This window comes from Haemaphysalis longicornis, unplaced genomic scaffold (assembly GCF_048455015.1).
Source record: "Haemaphysalis longicornis isolate Haplotype H1 unplaced genomic scaffold, Haemaphysalis longicornis Haplotype H1 scaffold_12, whole genome shotgun sequence".
Classification (NCBI taxonomy): domain Eukaryota; kingdom Metazoa; phylum Arthropoda; class Arachnida; order Ixodida; family Ixodidae; genus Haemaphysalis; species Haemaphysalis longicornis.
The window spans coordinates 118958241-118978706 of NW_027526225.1; the positions used below are offsets into that span (position 1 = coordinate 118958241).

Below are 20466 nucleotides of genomic sequence, written 5' to 3' on the forward strand. Positions count from 1 at the left end.
AGCGGGTACAGTAGCCGACCGCTTTTTCGGACTCCGAGAACTCGGACTTGCTGGATATTTCGGCCTTTCCCGAGGAACCACCCGTTGTCCCATAGGAGTAATGACTCGCGGATTTCTCGGACTGCTCTTTTATTGAGACTATTTTCCGCTCCCCTCCAGGTCGCAAAAATCGCTCGGCCCCTGCATATAGCTATTACAAATCGACTCAAAAGCTATACTGCTTCTGATCATGTAAGCTTTATTAACAACGTACTCAAAAATTTACCAGCTATAATTTGTCCCATACTGTGTGCACTTTTTTCCTAATCATTCTATAATCAGGTTGCATCCCACGTGACTGGCTAATTGCAAAAGTAGTTCCGTTCTTCAAATCTGAAGAACGCACTTCAGCTTTCAACTATCGTCATATCTCGTTAACCAGTAACATTCGTAAACTTCTGGAACATATCATACACACACAAATATTGACATTACACATAATTACCACCACGGTTTTCGCACAGAATACTGTTGCGATACACAGCTCTGAGCTTTCATTCATGTCATTCATACGGGCAACGGGTTCTCTCGCTCCGCTTCTCTATTCGGTTCAGGTTCGATTCCCGGCGGGCGATGCCAGTAACTTCTTTTTTTTTTTTCGCAGGAGTTATCTGTTGACGCCCACGGTGGCGGCAGAGCCCTTGGCTGGTAGAGGAAGTGCTTCCCGCACCCTGTTTTTGCGCTGTACGACGAAAGTTTCGGCTGATTTTTATTCTTTAGTACCCATATTAACTTCTCATACTCTTGTCCCGCCTTCAATTGGCCTTAGGTTTTTTTTTTTTTTTACCAGATTTTTCTTAGATTTTTTGTACCAGTCAGCGAAGCGTCATGTGTGGGCTTGTTCGGAGCGATTTGGACTTAGAGCTTGATACATTATACAAACTAACAAACTAAAAGCGCATTCTTCCCGGCAAAAACGTGCCGTGGCTTAGTTGCAACTGAGCAACCGAATTCCGACGACCCGCCGGCCGACTAAACGCCGGGCCTGCTGATTCTGTCGGAGGGTCGACAAGCCGTGCAGAAGCACAGTCAAGCCAAGCCATATTTTAGCGTCACACGAAACGTCATAGGAAATAGGCAAGGAGGATGCAGACAGGAGGGCAGCGTTTCCGAATTGATTTTGTTTCGTTTCCGAATTGACTGAAAAATGTCGCGTAAACGCAGCGAGAGTGGCCGAAACATGGCCTAGAAACTCCAGACTGCAATTCGCGCTAGTAATCCCGCAATGTTTACAAATCACTTCAGTGTCCCTTTAAAGAAATTTAAATGAGGCTAACCGTGTTGAGAGCCTACATCAAAGCTGCATATGGCTGGTTCGCAGCTTGCGAAGCAAAAGTAATTATCGTTGGGGCTTATTTAATGACATGCAGAATTAGGGGCTTCGCCATTCTCTCTCTCTCTCCCCCCCCCCCCCCCCCCCAGTAATATTTGGGGGGAGGGGAGCATCCACCTCTGAACACGCCAGTGGTTGCATTGTGGCGGTACCGTAGCCACCCGCTTTCCTGCTCTTTTCCGACAGGGCTCTAACGCTTTTTCCTATCTTCACAGCAGAGAAGTGAACGTTTCCATGAAGTGTAAAATCAGCCACGCAACATCTTAAGACCAACGCCAGCCGTCCTGTGGTCGCTTTGATGCGTGTGAATCACCAGGTGTTGTCCGTGCAGCCATCTTCCAGCACATTCCAAACAGCACCGCCTCCCTACGCCTAGGCACAAGTAAGGCAGATTCGTTCACCCTTCTACCTTGCACACGCTCTCAACAACACTAACTCGCTTAGAAACAACGTATGCGGACGACGTCACATTCTGGATCCCACGGGATAGCGACGCACACATAGGGAACACACTCTTAGAAGGAGCTGCTACATATCTCAGAATAAGCGATACAAGCTGCTCTCACCTGCTCCACCAGCAAATCCCAGCTTCTCATACTCCCTCCCCCACAAGCCCGCACGTCTTCTAAAATCCCCATACGCATCCAAGTGCATGACCCACCAGTCCCTCAAACTCAACTGCGCGTCTTCGGCCTGCACATACAAGCCAAACGCACGAACACACTATTAACGTACTTCGCGCACACACTGGATGGACACTGAGCCACTTAAAACACATATCCACACGCAGAAATGGCCTCATGGATCTCGAACGCCTACGGCTTCTGCAGAGTTTCCTTGTCAGTCGTTTCTGCTACCACCTCCCATACATTCTTACCAATTGGGACATTGCACAACACCTTACTTATCGGGACATTGCACAACACTACCGCCTCCTTCGCAGAAGTCTACCACCTCATCATCCATCACTGACACCGCAGGCCGCGCACACATGGCGCCTGCTGCAGACACACTTTCCCTCATAGACAATGAGAGCTCGCTTCTGGGCTAGTTGGTACATTATTTCTTGCAAAAACACTGCGCTAAATTGAAATTACGAAGACGAAAGACGGCGGAACACACGATGCACACTTACGAAAGCGCAAACTATCAACTGGCCTTTATTTTCCGAAACAGAAACGTTCAAAACCCCGAACAAAACCCTATCTGTGTTAAGCTCTTGATAGTTGTTATCGTCACTTCACTTTTTGCGCGGTCTCACTCACAGCTGGCCACGTGCGCTCATGGCTTGTTCACCCGCTTGCACGGTCCTTTCAGCTTGTGTGGGGCGGAAAAAACAACTTTAAGGAAGACGCTGAACGTCCACGCTGTGAGGTGAAACACAGAAACCCCTTCGTGGGGTGCGAGTCAGAAGTCGTCTACAAAATTCCGTTGGACTGTGGGAGGTCCTATATAGGACAAACTGGAAGGTGCCTGAACGAGCAGCTGCGGGAGCATAAGAACGCGTGCGCCAAGATACAAGCGCCCGGGCATTTGGCCGATCACTGCAAAAAATGCGAATGCGAACCCCTGTTCAATGAAACAACAGTATTGGCACGCTCCCACAGCAGGAAGACCAGGGAAGTTATTGAAGCCTTTAGTATGGCATCGGAGAGACCAGGCGCATGCGTCAGCCAGCCATCGGTGATTCTAAAAAACAAGGAAATTCACCTTCTGCGGAAAGATGTTCCCCGTGTGACAGTGAGCCAGAGAGAGGGGACGACGAGCGCACGTGGCCAGCTGTGAGTGAGACCGCGCAAAACGTGAAGTGACGATAATAACTATCAAGAACTTAACACAGATAGGGTTTTGTTCGGGGTTTTGAACGTTTCTGTTTCGGAAAATAAAGGCCAGTTGATAGTTTGCGCTTTCGTAAGTGTGCATCGTGTGTTCCGCCGTCCTTCGTCTTCGTAATTTCAATTTAGCGCAGTGTTTTTGCCCTCATAGACAACTCGTATACAATCACACCAACATCAGTTCTCCTCCCCACACTGCCCTACATGCGGCGCATTAGACTCTCACTATCACTCCCTATGTGAATGTCCGAATTCCCCCTCTCCCCATCCCTACCACTTCCCACTGGGAGCAGGCCCTGGGGAGCTCGGATCTAGCCGCCCAGGAGGTGGCGACAACCCGGGCCCTGGTAGTAGCGGAGACCCTGTAGACTTCCACCACGCCCCCTTGGGTGTCAATAAAGTGTTTCCCTCCCTCCGTCACATTGTTACATTCCCTTCACTGGCGACCCGTAAACGCAAATTCCCAAGGCGTATGTGTGATTTGTAGTGCGTTTGCGGAGCGCGCTTCTGTGGAGACGTGAATACAAGATTGCGCCTGCCTGCTTCTACCGCGCAGTGGCTGTGCGTTCCGTTCTGCATGACGAACGAAGCGGTGGGCACCCTGTCGTACCCGTCAAACGACTGGCTCGGCTCCCTGGAGCCAAGGCTCGTGGGACAGTACGTCGACTCCGGACTGCTTCTCATCCTCGGAGGAATCCCATGGCAGGTGCGAGCTGCTTTCTCTTAAGCATAGTGGAAAGCAGGGCTAGTTGAAAATAGTTCGTGACCGAACTGCACACAGAAAGCGGGAACAGGGAAGAGAACACAAACACAACAAGATGTTTTATATTCCCATCAGAAACAGGTGCCAAGAGAGTTGGTAGAAGCCTTGCACATTTCTTCTCAAAAAGATGACTGTGTAAGTAACCCATCGCTGGTCTTACTAGATAAAGAGATTAAACTGCTAGCGCCGCACGTGTAACGTGTACGCGGAGTGCTTGTGCGCATGTGTTCCCCTGAAAGTCATGTGACAGGGCCTACATATGTGTGTTTTTTCTGATAATAAATTTAGTTGAAAACTGCGTTGTGTGTTCTCTTCCCTCGTCCCGTTTTTTTGTGCGCAGTTCAGTCATGATGTTTTCTCTTCTAAGCCCAAAGCAGCTCTTCGTTTCTGGCGATGATTTAACCAGGTGCTGAAGCAAGAGAAGTTGCAGGGTACATTTTCGCTCTTTTGGAGCACGTCATTCCAATGCGCTCACTTTAAGGTTAAAGTGAAGCAAAGATTAAAGGTTAAAGTGAAGCGAGATGCAAATGAAAAGAGGAACCAAAGTGAAACTTTTAGTAGATTTGCAAGCTTGAATTATTTTTGTGAAACCTGATAAAAAAAAGGGGGCAATCAAGCTATGTTTTATGTTTTGTAAGAGCCGCTGCGGGAAATCACCTAATACGTCTCCCTTGAGGTAGAAATATTAAGATGAACATTTATTTGAACATTAAAAAGGGCCAATTTAATTTCGACCGGAGTACTAGTATGCGATGATGCAGCTATACAGTATGTTAGGTTGTCAGTGCCGCCAAGTTAAAGTCACACAAAAACTGCCAAAAATACGTCGCCACTATTTCCGTTTTAAGAAATGTTCCCATAAATTTCCCGTAGCCAGGATAACAGCGCCACGACACCATAGTGTTTTCTAGATTATGTTGCAGATCCAACAGCTATGGCTTATAAACCGGTCCTGGAGGAATGCAGTGCCTAGTTAACATCGTGCATGCTTCACAGCGTGATATAAGCCAGTCATTAAAATACAGGCCCACATTTTACGAGGCAAGATGCGTTGCCCATATTCAGGGGGCTGTTCACCCGTAAGGTATCCCAACAGGGCGCTGGGATGGGCGACATCATTTGTCGCCTAAGGTGGACATCAATTCATATCCGCCGGTTGTCTTGTGGACTATTTTTCTTCCCTCCGGCTTATAGCAAGCTGCCTACGAAATTTCATGTTGCAAATAGCAGTTTGTGAACGGTCGGTGCCTTGGCTGATCTTGCTTTTCGTACGGAACCAATCACGCACGAGCACCGGCCAATCAAAAGTTACCGGCATGTCTTCCGGCAAAAAGCATTGGTACCATACGCCTAGGTCATTTAAAAAAATGCTTTTTTTCGCGCGAGTTTATTTACAGCAAGCTGTACCCATATTGTTACGCGCTTGGGGACCATTGAGGGGACATGTTGAATCGGTGTCCAAAGGAACCAACAGCCGTGAATGCCAAGGAGGAGGAGGAGGAGAAAAGCGAAAGGAAAGGCCGAGAGGTTATCCAGGCTTAGAGCCCGGATTGCTACATTTCGTACGGTCTTCTCTAGCTTCATGCGAAAATCATGCTTTCAAAGCAGAAAATTTTGGTGAGACAAACTCGCACTCATTTGCGACAACCTTTTATATTTGAAGTGCGTACAGTCATGTACGAATGAAAGGTGATCTCGAAAATACAAACCGCTACATGTAAATAGCCTGATTTCTACCCATGCAAGTCAAATCGACGTGTGGCTTAATTAACAAAGTTGGGAAATGTGGCTTCGCAAATAAGCCAATTGCGTTCCATAATTGGGCCTCCACGAATATATTTATTTTTAGTTTGGAGTGTTCTGATTCGTATATTTGTGTTCGTATTTCATTTTTCCATGACCCTACATTCGAACCACTGAATGCAGCTTAGCATTAAGGTGTGTCAAGTTTGCAAACTGAACGCAGGGTTTTATTTGTAGCTAATAGCTGGTGTCGGGTCACCTAACTCTGCATCAACCTCAAGAGAATCGGCGGCACGGCTTGAGCGGGCGCTTAATGTGCGACGGTTAGGCGGTTACGTCTCAAGGTTACGTACACAGTCGATCAGCCGAAGCCTTTGAACGTTCGTTTCGTAAATGTGTTTCCATTTCGCGCAGGTCTACTTTCAGCGTGTCCTGTCTAGCAAAACTGCCTTCAAGGCGCAGCTGCTTTCCTACGTGGCCGCTGTCGGGTGCATTGTCATGGCTGTCCCCGCCATGATGATGGGTGCTGTCGCCAAAGCTACGAGTACGTATCCTCTACGCTTCGCTAAGCAGTCCTGCTTGGCCAACACGTAAATGCCGTTCTAACGTGTCACACATTCATGGAATGCCTTCAAGAAGAAAAGAAAAGGAATGTCATACAAGGGCTGTATTAATGCCGTAGTGCTCAATTTAGTTACAAACAGGCATTAAGACCCACGAAGCCCGTTCAGCTCCTTGTGCACCGATGTAGCGCGGATCTTGCATTTAATTATTTTTCCTGCATAAGCTGCCGCTGATGTTCTGTATACGCCGAGAAGAAATGGATATAGCCGCATGTGTAACAAACCGCTGATGATTTCTCTAAGTTGTAATGTCGCTCGCTACGATGATAGAAGTGCAGGTGCACAAACCAACTGCACGCTTGTCTTTTAACTGAAGGAGAAATTTGACGCTAAATGAAAAAAAAAAAAGTCCCAGAGCCTGATTTGCCATACTGGCGCACCACAAGGTCAGGATGCTGGCACTGGGTGCATGAAGGCGATCGAATCAGGACAAGTGCTCCGGCTAGTAAAGTCCTACTTAAGCGGAGTACGAATAAAAGGAGGAACAAGTCCCTTAGCGGCCTGTGGGGATGTTGGCTGTGCTAGTAAAACAGCGGTATAATTGAGCAGAAATAGCAAGAGCCACATTTCGGTACTCCATACTTGCTTGGTATATTCGTTGTGCCGATAAACAGAAATTGAACAATAAAAAAAGAAGCAGGCACATTACTGACACCGTGTATCTTGGATGGGGGACTGAAGAAATGTTGTATTGCGATTTAGGGTTCGCTACAAGACTACGCTCTTAGGCAATCCAGTGATCAAGCTTGACCGCACTACACTCGATGAATCAATTCCATGCAGCCAACCACATCATTTCGACGAATGACGATGCCGCAAAAACGATTCGACTCAAAAGTTGATCAGCGCCGCTGTTGCATCACGCAAGCCAAGCGTTGTGCTTTTCACATTTCTTAAGCCGAATGGGTCGTTCATTGCAGTCGATCGCTGAGTTAGCGATGTTGGTAACATTGATCTGTCGCTCGTGTGAATCGTGGTGAAGCTGTACACAGTTGTTGCCTCAGAGTCTAGCTACACAGTACAGGGGCGCATGTCAGGAATGGCAAGTAATGTGCGCCAAATATCGTTGTTTGTTAGATTTATTCATGTTACACTAACCCTACTATAGCTTAACAACGCCGAAACATCCCGCAAATCCCAATATGCTCGCCTATCACGTCTTCCCAAATCTATTTAAGGCTTCGATTATGATTCCTTTAAGGCTCCGCCAGCTATCCGTTCGTGCCATGTTCACCATAAGGAGCGAAGCAAGACGTTCGTTACGGCACTGTTTGTTGTATGCACATTCATTCTGTCCCACCCGACAATCACTTGGGAAAACGTGCTTTGGCACATGGCAGCCAAAACTGAACAAGTGAAATGTTTGGAGCTGATTGACGATTAAGTCAAACGTGGATGGACGTTGCGTTTCCACGTTTGTTTATTTTCAGCGCACCCTTGTCTCTTGAGCTGTTGTCGCAACTCAGTGTTGTCAAAAGCTGAATTAGAATGTCGGCATCGCTATCCGCCACCTCGCCGCCCCCGTCCCACACTTGTATCAATTTTTATTCCGAATGTCGTCTATTTTGCAACAACATTTTCACGTATGCATTATTACCTCGTGGTATTGCATTCGGGGCAGAGAAGCAGACGCCCGCAGACGCGCGAAAAAGGGCACGCAGACAATCCGATTGCGCTGTATTAGGAGCACGATTCCGCTCCTTATCCTCGTTTGAACTCGGAGCGGGACGACTGTGTCCCGCACACCGGAAGATGCCATCCCTTGTCCACCGAAACCCGCGCAATGATTCCGGATTCCGCGCAATGATTCCGCGCAATGAATATATATATATATATATATATATATATATATATATATATATATATATATATATATCAGTGTGTCGAACCGAAAAAAATACGGGTTCGGTTACGGTTCGGGTTCAGGTAAATTTATTTTGTTCCGGTTCAGTTCCGGTTCGACTAATTCGATCCGCGAACCGGTTCGCGAACCGGTTCGGAGCGTTGAACCGGTTCGTGGACCGGTTCAGAACTGAATTATTAGCAAGATGCGAAAAATCAGTTTTGTATAGTTTAAATTCATCATAAAACTGAAGTATTTTTTTCTTCACTCGAACTAGTGGTTTTTTTAAATGAGCTGCAATACTTCTGTTAAATTTGAAAATCTAGGCCAGGTGTAACAGGAAATGTACCAGCCTCTTTTTCACCACCCCTACTGTCGTCCTAGAGACTACACAAAGCCACCGCCAAGAGAAATGGGTGTGTTATTGATTGGATCCCCTTGTTTCGTTTCATTGTACTGCTGGGATCCTAATGATGACTTAAGACATTGCCCATTTTGCTTGAATTACTTGTTACGTCACTGCTGATGCTGGGTGGCAGAAAATTTGAAAGATTTTTCGGTGTTTCTCACCACTTCTTATGAGAACAACGTCATTAACGAGTCACCAAAGGCAGATCTTTCCAATAAAGCAAGGTAGGGCTGCGTTTTCATGGTCCATTTGGGATCCTTGGCCAAGCATGTAAGAAGACGCGGGGGAAAATATCGCCGACCACGGGCTGCGGCCCCTTCGTTATCGGGCTTACTGCGACATTCAAGGGCGAATGCTGCCTTCATCCCCATTGCAAAAGAATCAACAAAGAAAACTTCCACGTAAAGCGCGCAAACACACGCCCTGTGAAGAGCAGCTTTACCTGTACAAGAGACTATCAAGCACGCTAGTATATATCAGCGAAACCAAACGTGCAGTTCCCAACGCTGGGCACACCTGTCAATTCGAAAGAACAAAATATCTAGAATTTCGACTAGACACGTATCTTCGCTTACCTCACCCGCCACGGTGGCTCAGTGGCTAAGACGTCGTGCTGCTAAGCCAAAAAACGCGGTTTGGATCCCCAGCCGCGGCGGCCGCTTTTCTGTTGGAGGCAAAACGCGAAAACGCCCGTGTGTTCGAGATTTCAGCGCTCGCTAAAGATCCCCAGGTGGTCGAAGTTCATCTGGAGCCCTCCACTGCGGCGCGCCTCATCACCTGTGTAGCGTCGGCGCGTTAAACCTCATAATCAATCAATCTTCTCTTATCTCCGTGTATACAATACGCGTTTAGGAATCTTATTTCTCCGGCCCCTTCGCCTTATTTTCCCCTCTTTCGCGTTTTGTGAGGTTCACCTCGCTTGTATAAAGCCTTTGTATCGAACCAATAACAACCATATGTGCGTCCCTTTCTTCCTGCGTACCGTTTGTGGCGCTGTTTTAATTCTTGTGATTATGCATGTACCTAAAAGCCAAAATTTCAACACTCTTTAGCTGCTGCAAATAGGCATAGGCAAATGTAGGGCTTGAACCTTGGCGGGTACAGGGTGCAACAATCTCGTGGACTGATTGCACTCGCACCGTCCCAATGAGGGAGAGTGAGAGAGCGACAAGCGTTTTATTGAGCCTTTAAAGGCCCCTTGTGGGGGCGTGGTGACAGGTGCACCGGCGACCGCGGGAAGGGCGAATTCTGTGCTTCAAACATCGCGCACGCTGCCAAGAGTTTGACATTTCTTCTTCCCAGCCTTTCACCCTGCTTGCTCAACCATCAGCAACATACCATTGCAATTAGGGGCCTTAATTGCTATACTGGTGTGTAGTAGTTTCACCATGTTGTGGCTATGGCGTTGTGCTGCTGAGCCGAAGGACGCGGGTTCGATTTCCGGCCATGGTGGCCGCTTTTCTGATGGAGGCGAAAAGCGAAAGCGCCCGTGTGTTCGAGATTTCGGCGCGCGCTAAAGATCACCAGGTGGTCAAAATTAAACCTGAGCCCTCCACTGCGGTGCGCCTCATCGCCTGCATTGCGTGGGCGCATTAACAAACCTCAAAATCAATAAATCAATCAATCAATCAATCAATTGTCACCATGTTGGGACCGTGATGAGCGCGTTGCGTTCGGAGCGTTTTGATTCATTGAAAGCGTAAAAGTGAGCGAGAGATTGCGAAGTTGATGGCGCATGAAAGAAAGAAGCCCTTAATGACACTTACCACCCGTTACGACTAACGGGATGGTCGAACCGTTTTGTCAAAAACGGGAAACCGTTATTTCTTTTTTCGGTTCAGTTCCGGTTCGGGTTCAGCCGGCTCAAAAAATAATGGTTCGGGTTCGGGTTCAGTTCCGGCAAAAATACCGGTTCGGTTCCGGTTTTCGGTTCGGTTCGGTTCCGGTTCGACACCCTGATATATATATATATATATATATATATATATATATATATATATATATATATATATATATATATATATATATATATATATATATATATATATATATATATATATATATATATATATATAACGCCCCTGCAGAGATTCGAACTAGCGGCTGCGTGAATATTAGGCGGACATTTTACCTCTACTCCACGTCAAATTTTTTTTTCTTTATTGCATGGGAAACTAGCACTAATAGCTTAAAGTCCCACCCTAACTACAATGACGGTACATTCACTAATACATTTTAAAAGTCAGGCAGGTACACACACGCTTCAAGCAGATGCAACCAGTCCGGCGGCTGCGATTGCGCCGCATAGACACTGTACACAAGCGCACATTGTTCGCGAAAAATTGACTTAGTTTCACGAGGTTCCTCGGCATGGCGGTCAATCATGCGACACTTCCATAGGCTAAACAATCCTATCAGCACGAAAACGTCATATGGCACCCCTTACAGCATACGATTCCTGCCAGTGATGAAGAACTACTCTATCTCAAAATATGGCGCCAGCAGGTCAAGCTGGGCTCTCTCAGAACATACTAGCTAGTGGCGCTAGTACATACTGCTGGCTGGTTCAAGTTTTTCGTTGTATCTGAGAGTCCCTCGCGCTAAAAGCGCTTGTTTCTTCACTCGCCGATTTGTAGACGAGCCCCATGTTGCTGTTAATACTAGTTATGTAGCCGGATCTCCTTTATTTAACCTAAAAGGAGCTATCGTACATGAGTCGCTCGACGACAAGCCACGGCAGTTGGGTCGGGACCGTGTTTCGCTTGCTGCTTGAGCTATCATAATCGCTCGGATTTCACTTGTTGCAACCTCATTATTCGTAAATGATCTCATATTTACAATCTATTTTTGTAACTGACTAGGCGTGAGCCAAGCGTAGGTCTACCAAACTCTTCCAAAGCGGCCGTCCGCTTTAGAACCACGGACCCGGTACGTCTCGGTACCGTCCTGCCAAGTCGCTCCGGTTTGCGGTGGGGGCCTGCGCATGCGCTGTGGCGTCTAGACGGTAGACGTTGCCGTACCGGAACCGTTTTTCCGATCTGCTATAACTCTCTATTATTCGAAGGGGCATCAGAGGCCGACCAATTCAGGTGCGCAGCACTTTGACAACCGCTACTGTGTCTTGACATCGGCATCAGCGTCGTAACCGAGCGAGCGAAGACAAAAAGGAAACGGCGGAGGAAAGTGTGGCGAAAGTGTGAGGGGGAGGGCAGTATGGTGAGCCCGCACGAGACGCTCCTCGTTGGCGACGCATGGCGAAAGTGCGAGGAGGAGGTAGTGAGACACACTTGGCGGTGGCGACGCGCTGAGATGACGCCGAGTAAGATAACTGGTAAATGTTCCACGCATCGTCCTCGTTGCGAGGCTCATCCGAACCACGTGACATTTGCGCGGGAGCTTCATACACGATTTACAAGAACATGCTCGGCGGCGGCGATGAGCTTCGAGATAACGGCAGAGTAGCGCGCGCCGCCGTGCGTTCGCTGATCACGCGATCACTTTCTGAGGCGCAGCAGCTATGCGCCATGACCGAGTGAGTGAGTTAAAAACTTTATTAACACGAGCTTCAGGCGCTCAGTTCGCGCGGCGCACAATAAATTTCGGATTAGGGAGTACAGTAATCATCAGCCATTTCTTTTCTTGCCCTGCCTGTCTTCACAGTTCCCTCTGGCCACAGCACACGCAGTGAGGAACTGGAAATTTGTGAACAGCCTCGTGCATTAGTAAATGGGCTGGGGGTACGCAATCCGTCCATGACACGGCTTCTCCAACTTGGACGCTGTGTTCAAGTGTGTATCAGTTGAGCTAGTGGCAGGGTAAGTGCGTGCAACCACTTCGATACATTAAGGGAATGATGGCGGACCACCGAGCGTGGGACTGTGCTACGGCTGGATAAGTGCACACTGAGTACGCATTGAGAGCACACTGGATGCACACTGAGGGCACAGTGGGTGCACGCTGGTACGCAGGATGGAACGAGACGGCATTCACGGGTCCCCTGCCCCTTGACGAGGAGCACACGTCGCTGGTGCTGCCCATGGTGCTGCAGTACCTGACGCCCGGCTTCGTCTCCTTCGTGGGACTGGGTGCCGTGTCGGCTGCGGTCATGTCCTCGTCGGACTCGTCCGTTCTGAGCGCCGCCTCCATGTTCGCCAGAAACGTCTACAAACTCATCTTCAGGCAGAACGCGAGTGTCTTGTTTCTGTCCATTTCTGAATGTGCCGAATGCTGGGCCGTTTAAAGCCAACTCGTCACACCCACGAAAAAGATAGATCTACGAACAGGCATGGCCAACCCCGTGCGTGTCTCGGGTGTTTCAATTTAAAGCGAAGGATAACCTCTATCGTTTGACTCGACCTATGACCCGCCTCGGTGGCGAAGGCATTGTGCTGCTCAGCTTACACGGCCACGGAGACAAAATACATGATGATGATGGTTGGATTTTTGTGGCGGAAGGCCAGCGAGGGCAAAGAGTGCCAAAAACCGGAGACAAAATGCAACTGTTCAGTTTGAAAGACCTAGATTATGCTAACTCACTCATCTCCATTCCCAGCAACGAAAGACGTTTATTTGGCTGAGAAAATTCCAGAAATATTGAAGAACTTTCATATTTAGCCATGCAGTGACGCGTTGTGGGCAGAAATGACGTCATATCGGCCAGCAGTGAAATATGGTTATCGGCAGGTTACCCGCTCCGTAACATTTAGTAATACCATCAAACGTAACTAGAGGCCCCACTATAACCACCCAGTTATGTTTTTTGGTGATGGCTTGGGTACGCGGCCGCCAACCGCACAAACAATATCCTGTGACGTCATAGAGAAAGGACCGCAAAGCTGCAGCTGGTGCAGTCGCCACTGCTTAATCAATTTTACCCAATATCTCCATGATTTCTTTGAACTTTGCCGCAATATTGCTATCATTGTTATCAAGACAAAGCAGTTTTTGCAATTTTGTCTCCATGGTTCCTTTAAATACGCGGGTTTGATCCAGGCAACAGTAGCGCCTTTTCAGATGGAGGCGCGAAGTGAAAGCGCCCGAGTATCGACATTTCATCACCCGTTACAATACCCTGGCGGCCAAATTCAGTCCAGAGCCCTCCACTACGGTGTTCCTTGATGTCCAGGCGTAGCTTCCGTGCATTAAATCCCCAAAATTTAAAATCGTTGACTGAGTCTATGGGCATATGAAGGAGAGACTCCAGGGCCGGGGATTTGGTGGCATAATAAAATAGCCTTCACATTCAAGGACCCGGGCAAAAAAGAATCGAACTAAAAGAGTCTTGTTAATCTTTTTCCCTTCGTTTTTTTCCGCAATAGGGAATAATCTACGAAAGGTAAGTTATGACCGCCAACCGAAGTTCTGCCTGCGGGACACCAACTGTTTCATTTCTTCGGTGAAGGCAGCTACAGTTTCGTTTGAAGCGTCAACAATACAAATAAAGTTGAGGCTACACTGAAAAGTAAAAAAAAAAAGCAAGTTGGCAGTACACAATCTAGAGCTAGAACGACAGTAAGCCAAAAACTTTCTTGGTACCCCAAAGCTACTAGTTTTAGAAAAATGTAAGATGGGTGGGGCAGGCTTGTCCACTTCTCGATTTTTTTAAAGTTGTTTGCGCGTTTAATAACATAAGAACATGGAGATGCTATTGGTTAGTTCACGCCTCCTTAACAGCCCATTACAGCCCGCTCAAGCTTTTATACGAGTCCACGTATTTAAAAAGTCCTTCATGTCGACAAATAAATGAATCGATCAGCAAGTTAACAGCGCGAACATCACGAGTATTGACAACAAGAAATCTGCGCCCATATTTTGATTAATCGTCTATTCGTAGCCTGTAACATGTAACATAGCATCAACTGAAGCAGTCGTACATATATCACTGGATTTCTCTGCTTATGCCGAATCACGGTTCCGTTTAGAGCAGAAAATTGATTGTCTCCACCCTGGACCATTGACCCAGTTTATCACTTGGACCTCGGCTTTCTCCCTCTAGTCAACGCAAAGCCCTGTCTGCACTATTCGACTTCCTCCGGGACATTGGTGTGCCTAAGACGTTTTAGTCTTCCCGTCATTAAAAAAAATTCAACTCAACGCCCTGAAGCAGGACTGTATTTCTTAATTTTTTTTCTTCTGCTGCTCTTCTTAACTACACCTACTACCCTTTTTTCCTTCTCCTCCTTACCCTGCAGAGTAGCACGTCAGCGAAGTCATGTCGGCAAACCTCTCTGCGTTTTCCTCTTTAATAAAGAGTTTCTCTCTCTCTTTCTTTCTCTAGGTAACACAGCAAAGTTGCATAACCACAGAGTATCAATGTTTTATTGGCCAACGCTCTCAAGCAGGAATGCGTGCTGTTTTCGCACGGTATTTTGTAGTTGGGGCAGCCAAACTGTCTATTGAAAACCTTTATAGAGCATTTGACGCGCTTACGGGCAACTTGCGTACACTAGGAGAAACGTCACCACAATTCTTTTTCCCTTTGAAAAGTATAATGACTGAGATTAAGAAAAGATCACGCGTCACAAGTCCAATAGCCACTACATTAACGTCTTCCGGCCTCTATTCTGCTGCGGACTGCTATCTCCGTACTAAATCTACTGAGGAAACCAGAGCTTTCCCGAACGGCCTTGTTGTGCAACAGCCGTAGCATATTCGTGTGATCAAGTCCTTCCTTCTAACGGCGTCTGTGCAGGCCTCAGAGCGTGAAGTGATCTGGGTGATGCGAGTGGCGATCCTGTTCGTGGGCGCCATGGCCACAGCCATGGCGCTGACCGTCAAGTCCGTCTACGGCCTGTGGTACCTGTCGTCGGACCTCGTCTACGTCATCCTTTTCCCGCAGCTGGTATCCGTAGTGTACATGAAACGTCACTGCAATACGTACGGATCCCTAGCCGCCTACATCGTGGGCCTACTCCTTCGTGGCTTGGGTGGCGAGGACATAATTGGTCTACCAGCCGTCATCAGGTACGTTGTGCAAAATGTGGCTCTGAGCTCGGCAGTATACGTTGCATCCCCACTGTGGAGTGTCAGCTGGGATCTAAGGAAGCCCGTTGGTCTGCACGCTCCCGAAGAGTACTTCGCGAACTGAAAAGAATGCTTAGGATGGCCGGCTCTGTTTTCTTTGGTCATTGTTATTTCCCTCTTGGTCAAGATAACCATGAGGTGTTCCTTTCGAAATGCTTTCTTCAAACAGCGACATAATAAAGGTCCTCCATACAGGGCGCTCACCGGCTGAAGAGCACCCCAGCAATGCTTCGTCGGGTGAAAAAATAAATACTTGAATTCCGGGAGTCCGTGCATCGTTCAACTAAACGCGCGTAAGCCTGATGCTTCACTAGAATTCGAGCGTAAAAAATGAAATTTATTTCACAGTGCGTTCAGTCACATTGTGGTTTCTAGACTAAGAATGTAGTGACAGGGAATAGACATCTTCAATTACGAGCCACAGAAGAACGAATAAAATGGGCGCTTAAGAGACGAAGACGAAGTAGACACGAAAAACGCATACAGGGGACATTTTTTTTTTTCGTTTTTTGACGCACGCTCCAAATTTTGATATTAGAGACTATCTTTATGAAAGACAGCTCTTTGTCACTCAGTGATAGTGGCGTCCTTTGTGTCCATTTCGTCTTCATCTCCTTAGTGCCCATTTTATTCTTTCCAGTAAGCATGAACGAACTAGCTCAACAAGTTTTGGTAAGCAGTACAAGGTTTGCGCATGACAATAGAACCCTTCGTCTGCCGCAATCCATAGCTCGACGTCTCGTTTCTTCCCCAGGTATCCATTCTACAACGAGGCAGACGGCCAGTTGTTCCCCTTCCGGACGCTGGCCATGCTTTCAAGTCTCGTAAGCATGGTCACCGTCTCTGCACTGATGAGGTGGCTGTTCCGGAGTGGCAAGGTCCCGGCGCGCTTCGACGTGTTCCACTGCGTCGTCAACGACCCCAAGGACGTGTCGAAGGTACTCCGAACGCCCCAAGAGCGCAAGATGGCGGTGCTCAACGCGAAAGGACTTGTCGAGAGACACCAAGCCGAGAAGAATTGCCGCGTCAACCGGGCGCTCGACCTGCACCCGGAGGAAGACGTCCAGGGCTTCCCGGCTAAGCCAATGGTCGGGGCGGAACCGATGGCACCGTCTGGTGGCGAGCCACTGGCCGTGACTGGAGCGCAGCCTTCACCGCTGGCTGACAGAGATGCCGTGCTCACGTCTGCCGAACCTACCCAGCTCTAGGCACTTGAGGGGTTCGCGCAAGCCTTGGGAAAGCCCAGGTTTCAGATTATCCTGCTTCTGGCATCGTTACTATGTTCCTCTCGTTCCAGCTGGTGCACTGGCGGCCTCCATTCTTACTCCCTTCCACGTCTCTGACGCATATGTGGGCCGATCACCGGCGTGCCAAAGCCCGATTCTGCCGCACTATGGACCTGCAGGTGGTAGGAAATGTGGACGACATGCGGAAGCTCAAGCGGGATGCGATATTTTGCAAAAGGAGGCGTCTCACTGTTATTCTTAGCAATGGTTTACGCCAAAATAATAAGCTCTTGATGAGAGATGTGTTTCGCGCACGCACACAAAAGCTAAAAAATGACCCTTAAAATGCCAGTTGTGGAAGATAAGTCTAAATGTAAATTCCCATCAATTTTTTTGTTCTCGGGCAAAAAAGGAATAATAACATATGTATCATTCGCTTTATTTAAAGTAATATCCAGCTGTGTAATGTTTGGCTTGTTAGTGGAATGCTGGTGGAAACCTGAACATCAAACTGGAAAGTGTTTAAACACAACGAGCCGTGGGCGTTAGGTTGTTATTGCGGACATAAAAATTGGCCATTGATGTCAGTGCTGTAATATTGTTCTGTACGTGTGGAAGAGGGTAGGGGGAAGCACGTGAGGTATTTAAGTTCTCTAGTGTGATACTCTTGGGGTACAAACAAGAAGCGCTAACGGAGATAAGACGCCCAGGTCGAGCCACAATGTCGCGGTATTTCTATATAAACCAGTAAACCAATGTACGCCTGGATTTACAAAATATTCTCAAGGAAAGAATTTATCAGTATCGCAGGTGTTTCAAGCGTGGAAGAGCCCTGACTTTTTGATTTATCGAAGGTTGGGCTTTTAAGTCTGCGCCTTTAACGGAATCAGAAGGAATCTTCTGAATTTAACGGAATCTTCTAGAGTGTTGATATGTGAGAGATGCACAGATCGCTATTGTCACACGATTCATGATGTTGTGACTATCACTGTACATGTATGACGCGTGATGACTGCGCCATCGCTATTTTAAGTGAAAGGCTGTCATCGGAGCCACTTCCTGCACTCGTCGTGGTGAAAATAGATTATGTAAATGTAAATGCAATAAAAATCAAGTCTTAACTACACTGTGATCACGGTTCTCTTGTTTCGAAGTACCCGCAGTGACAATCAATCTCCAGGAAAGCTTCGACGAGGTGAACCACAGCCGAATGCCTGCTCACACCATGTCTGCACAATTACATTACTATTCAGATGTCTAGCGTTTATGATGACTCATAAGTAGGGCGATAATTTAGGATCTGTATGGAGACTCCCCAAGCATCATTTGAGTCAGCAATGCCTGTGGAGTTTACTTGCAGGGTATGGGAAAATTTTAGACGATCTGTTGTACAAAGGGTGGGAGAATGGTCTAGAAGATCTCTTGAACTTTGAAAGATCGACACAGCTTCAAAAAATAATCCTTGTCAAGCTTAGAAGAAACCTCCGGGCTGTGTAAGCCATTCTGCTCAAACAGGGAAATATTCAACGTGACTTCTCAAGCACGAAGCTAAGTGTAACAAAAACGAAGTGTACGCTGCGATCAAGACTTACTGCAAATCCGATATTCATCATCATCATCATCATCATCACCAGCCTATCTACGCCCACTGCAGGGCAAAGGCCTCTCCCATCATTCTCCAATTGCCTCGGTCCTGTGCCAACTGTGACCAATTTATCCCCGCAAACTTCTTTATCTCATCTGCCCATCTAACTTTCTGCCGCCCCCTGCAACGCTTGCCTTCTCTAGGGATCCACTCTGTTACCCTTAATGACCAGCGGTTATCTTGCCTTCGCATTACATGTCTTGCCCACGTCCATTTCTTCTTCTTAATTTCTACTAATGTCTTTAACACCAGTTTGCTCCCTGACCCACTCCGCTCTCTTCCTGTCCCTTAATGTTACACCTATCATTTTCCGCTCCATTGCCCGCTGAGTCGTTCTCAATTTACGTTGAACCCTATTAGTGAGCCTCCGATATTCAGGGCTACTTTACTAGCGTCGCTGTAGCTTGTTGCATAAGTAAATGAAACTAATATGTGTGAAACAATAATTCATAGATGTTAAAAGCTGCATGCATAGGCTGTGTATTTCCAGTTCCTCTGCATGTTACTCGGAAGGTCAAAGTTGGTATTGCGTATGATTTCAGCTTTCCGTTCTATTTTACCATGCAAACAGATCAAACAGCGCCGCTCCTTATGCATGGCTAATGTTCACGCTCTTATTTTGTCACAACGCGGCATTTCAGTTCTACGCTTCGGCGCCATAAGAAGCACTGTTATCATCGGTGGAAGCTGAAACGGCAATTTCATCGACACTGCTTGCTTCTACGGACATCAATGCCATTCTCTGCCAACTGGAGTGCTATACCGCCATGGACCCTAAACAAGCTATGAAACTTGTAGCCATGTTAACCCGTGGGAGGATGTTGAAAAATATGACGCCTCGCCTCCCCGTGCGCATCATCATCACCATAATGATATTGCTCCATTAAAAACGCTCGTCAGTGGGTCTTGGCGACTCGTCCCTTTGTCCGCAATGCCTCTGCACAGGTGGCCCAGTCAACTCGGGAAGTGTGAGTGAGGCAGGCCCTGTCATTGCTTATTTGTCAATTTGTCCCTGGTGTTGAGTTAAAGGGATTATCCCGCAGTTGATCAGTGAACCCTTCCTCAGTTGATAAGTGAAACCTTACGTTCAGCGGGGAATAAGAAGTTAAACCTTGGCTACACTACCAGGTGGCCCACAACGCGACTTCACAATCGATCCAACGGACATTCAGACACGCTCTTCGCTATCGCACAAGAACTGGCGGCTGAGTCTCAACCCCAGATGGTGCCGGCATTTGTGGACGCTGGAGCCAAGGACGAGGTGGTGACCACAACACTACAATGTTCTTCCCACCCAGAGGCCTGTCAAACATGCTTCTATGAAACACACCGCACCCTGCCGTCAATGCTGGCCGAGCTTACGGCCATCAGGGACAGCTTGCAAGCACTAACTCCTTCTCTTCATCAGGCTCCTGGAGGTACTATTTTACAAATTTATACAGACTCCACGGCGGCCATACGTGATTTACGTCGAGTAAATAAGAACTCGGCTATCTCTAAGGAACACTCATGGCATACTGGATACATACCCTGCCCTCTGCGGCTCTCGTGGGTCCGGCGAAATACGCTCCCGGCTCACACTGCGGCGGATGGTGCCTGCCACACTAAATTTGTTCCTCGACCATTCTAATATCTTTTTCTAATATCTTTGGTGTCTTTATTTTTGTAAATCTGAATTATGTTGTCGTTTTGCCAGGCTATGGGCCCCCATAAAATTCCTCTTCATTAGGATCAGCACCCTTTTGTAGTACAATGTCTCCTCCCTCCTTTAAAATATCCCCGTTTATGCCCTCGTCTTAAAGAGCTCTTTTCATGCGGTCGAGGGCCTTTTTTAACTCTTTTTTAGTAACTAGGGCGACATCTCTAGCTAAGCTTGTAGGCTCAGTAGTTTCCTCTGGTGTAACGTCGCTGGCGTAATGCCTGTTGCAGAATCATGCCGCTTGCTTTATTACCTCGTCTATGTTGTGCGTAATGTTAACTTGTT

General features: G+C 47.5%; 2 protein-coding genes across 5 annotated transcripts in view; one reads left to right on the plus strand and one right to left on the minus strand.

The window, feature by feature from the left end:
• LOC144163400 (high-affinity choline transporter 1-like) overlaps positions 1–17028 on the plus strand; it is a 34759-nt gene extending 17731 nt beyond the window's left edge. The window contains exons 6-10 of the mRNA XM_077694377.1: positions 3764–3913; positions 6128–6257; positions 12557–12774; positions 15280–15551; positions 16366–17028. Coding sequence (XP_077550503.1) covers positions 3764–3913; positions 6128–6257; positions 12557–12774; positions 15280–15551; positions 16366–16819 — 1224 coding nt within the window. The 3' untranslated portion in view covers positions 16820–17028. The remainder of the gene's footprint in view (positions 1–3763; positions 3914–6127; positions 6258–12556; positions 12775–15279; positions 15552–16365) is intronic.
• The window catches only part of LOC144163396 (uncharacterized), an 87649-nt gene that overhangs the window by 58124 nt on the left and 9059 nt on the right, over positions 1–20466 (minus strand). The window lies entirely within an intron of this gene.